The following is a 3,025-nucleotide window of genomic DNA, read 5'->3' as shown; positions in this document are numbered from 1 at the left end:
TTATTTTTAGACTAAAGTTGCGACATATAAGGATCATTATGAGATTGTCGGTGCACTAGATAGGTCGAGTTTAGGGGCTAAAACTATTTGGATCATGAACATAGGATGCTATTATCATATATGTCAAGGAAAGAATATTAAGAGTTCACCCAAGAATAATAAGAGCCCACCGAAGCATCACGAATTTTCCTCAGAGTATCAAGAGCTCGTCCAAAGTATTCAGAGCTCACCCAAGAATATTAAGAGCCCACCGAAACATCACGAATTTTCCTCAGAGTATCAAGAGCTCGCCCAAAGTACTGAGAGCTCACCCAAAGTATGAAGAGCTTTTCCGAAGTATCGAGAGCTCGTCCAAGTTTATCAAGAGCTCGTAAAATACTATCATGAGCCCGCCACGGGCTGATAAACTAGCAGTCTTAATGGGGCAAGATCAACCAACTTCAAGGATCGAATCGGCCTTTGTGGAAAAAAGTATTCTAATAGGAATGTTCACACTTAAATGCTTATATATCACATTTTTTACTATTTGGCGCAATATGTCGTAAATCTTGCAATAACGAGTGGTTCCAATCCCTAATAAGAGAAAAATTCAATCATGAGCAATTATCTTATTGATCCTCAATGAACTTTTAATACTGAGAGGCTCGGGGGATTATATAAACGGATAAATCCCCCCAAAAAATATGGGGAGAAAAATCATTCACAAATCAACTGAGATTCAATGCTCTTACACCTAGTGGAATAACATTGATGTACTTCTACAAATACAACTGTTGTTGATTTATTTCAAACACTTATATGTATTCTTCCAATAAAAACAACATTAGAATGCAAAATGAATTGGAAAAATGACATCTAATAAGACATAATACTAAAAACATCATGAGACTAGCTTCGGTAGGAGAAAGGAAAATGTGTTACTAAATCACTCCTTTGATTTTGGTCCATATAAATGTATCTCCCTTTTATTCAGGAGTTGTATCGGTCTGGCATTCCTCTCTGCATGCTGCATAGAAAATGAAAATTAGTTTCCATGTTTTATTTTTCAAATGAAAATGCTTTTGAGCAAAAACAGAAAAGAAATCGCAAGAATATTTATTATAATGTATTAGTGTATTGTCAAAAAAAGCGAATTAGAATACTTACATCATGAACAGCCTCCCTAAATAATTTCATTTGTGCTCTTGACACACTTCTTATCTGATAAAGATTCAAGTATATAGGTTCAATCACTAAAATTAAAAATTGAAAAACTTTATATATATATTTTTTGTTTGTATACTTCAAGAATTTAAAGAATATGTCGTAAATCAGTTTTTCCACATTCATGAAAATCTATTATTTTGCTAGAGTAATTCAATTTTGAAAATACATTAGTTTTTGTCATGAACAGTACCTTTTTATTGATAGTCCATATAACACCTTGAGTGCAAGGAGGAATAGTGAGAGAACCTATATATCTATAATATTTCTTTCCATCAAACTTGATTTTGAAAGGATCAATCACTCCAATACTCCTTTCTGCTTCAACATCCACCATTCTTTTTATGTATTTTGACAACTGAAACAAGTAAATAAGCATTTAAGAGTTCTGCAGGAGTTTGAAAAATAAACTCTAAAAATAATGTTACCTTGGCGAGAAGAGGATCTGGTCGACCAATTTTATATAAAAGTCCAACAACTGCTATCTTGCTTTTCCCATTTCTTTTTGAGCTTTCATGAACCATGTGTACCTCCATGTCATATCTATATATTTAAATTCAGTACACACAAAAAAATATCACATAGTCATTGTTTAAAAAATTGGTTCAATAATCGAACTGACTAGATTATGATATCAAGAGATCGATGGTCGAAAAAAAAGTTACTTCTTGACCACACATTTGACACAGATAAAATCGTATTATTAACTTTAATAATTCAGTCTTGATAATAAAATTGTATAAATATTAAATCATATTGAATTGAATGATCAAATATTTTAAAAAGTTAGTTCTTGCCCGCATGCGACACAAATAAAATCATATTTATAAGTTATATAATTCGGTTTTGCTAATAAAATACTGATAAATATGAATGAATATTTTGAAGCAAAGACAAACCTTCTCCCATTGATGGTGTGTTCAGAAGGTGAGTGCCAGTGGGCTTGATGTAGAAAAAAATCTGTCCCATTAATATTTATTGATCCTGCATCTCCTTCCCATTTCACCTACAATCATTTATAAACAAATTTAGTATATTTTACTCAAATATTAATGATGCTTAAGAAAAAAAAATGATTATCAATGAAAAGATGAATGAATTTTTGGGTAAATTAGTTACCTGAATATCATGACCTCTATTTTTGAGAGTAGCATTATGAGGCTTATAGTTCTTCTTTAATTTTCCTAACTTTGGAACTATCCTCACTCTGTGACTTGACATATCAATTGGAGATTGCATTCTTCCATTTTTACATGCTGCCCATTCCTTCTTCAATTCACCCCAATGTGAAGGACCCTTTTTGCTCCCTTTTATGTAATCAAATTCAAGCTCATTCTCTGCACAAAATTACTCAAATCATACAACTATATATGAAATTATTGATGAGGGAAAACAAACAAATAAACATTTGATATTCCTTACCAACTTCTTCTGCAATGGTCCATGTTGTTGTTGAAAGGAGTAGGATAGTTATTAGTATCAACATATTTGAAAGGAACTTTGTGAGTAGTATCTTGTGCTTCATGATATTTAAGACAAAATGAGTGGAATATTTTGTCTTTAAAATTTGAATGAATAATGTAAGATATATATAGAGAAAGATGTATTGAATATTCTATTATTCGTTCATATCTCTAAGCTAAATATTACGTGGATATTTTTATTTAATTAAGTAATCTATTTATCAATTAAAAGTTTTAAGGGTTATTGATCAAATTAATTAAAAGTCAAATTTCTTGACCAAGAATTAATAATAAAATGTTAAATTAGATTTTAGTTTAGTAATTAATTAGTTACTTCCTAAATAATTATAAGCTAAATA

General features: G+C 30.6%; 1 protein-coding gene across 1 annotated transcript; it reads right to left on the bottom strand.

Moving 5' to 3' along the window:
- Positions 1–753: 753 nt before the first annotated feature.
- On the bottom strand, positions 754–2,759 carry LOC127093375 (alpha carbonic anhydrase 7). The gene is made up of 7 exons (XM_051032298.1): positions 2,626–2,759; positions 2,323–2,540; positions 2,103–2,209; positions 1,632–1,746; positions 1,397–1,561; positions 1,147–1,200; positions 754–1,006 (listed from the first exon to the last, which is right to left on the bottom strand). Exons 1-7 carry the CDS (start codon positions 2,726–2,728, stop codon positions 926–928), a joined length of 843 nt encoding a protein of 280 aa, XP_050888255.1. The 5' UTR covers positions 2,729–2,759; the 3' UTR covers positions 754–925.
- Positions 2,760–3,025: the final 266 nt, after the last annotated feature.

The sequence above is a fragment of the Lathyrus oleraceus genome, chromosome 6 (assembly GCF_024323335.1).
Source record: "Lathyrus oleraceus cultivar Zhongwan6 chromosome 6, CAAS_Psat_ZW6_1.0, whole genome shotgun sequence".
Taxonomy (NCBI): Eukaryota; Viridiplantae; Streptophyta; class Magnoliopsida; order Fabales; family Fabaceae; genus Lathyrus; species Lathyrus oleraceus.
The sequence above is the reverse complement of the archived record's forward strand: the minus strand, read 5'-3'. Positions and strand labels throughout refer to the sequence as shown.

Coding starts and splice junctions, on each gene's coding strand:
- LOC127093375 (XM_051032298.1), bottom strand. CDS start 2,728: ATGAAGCACAAGATACTACTCACAAAGTTCCTTTCAAATATGTTGATA. Junction 1,747..2,102: donor CACACCATCAATGGGAGAAG/GTTTGTCTTTGC, acceptor TTAAATATATAG/ATATGACATGGAGGTACACA. Junction 1,201..1,396: donor TATGGACTATCAATAAAAAG/GTACTGTTCATG, acceptor AATCTTTATCAG/ATAAGAAGTGTGTCAAGAGC.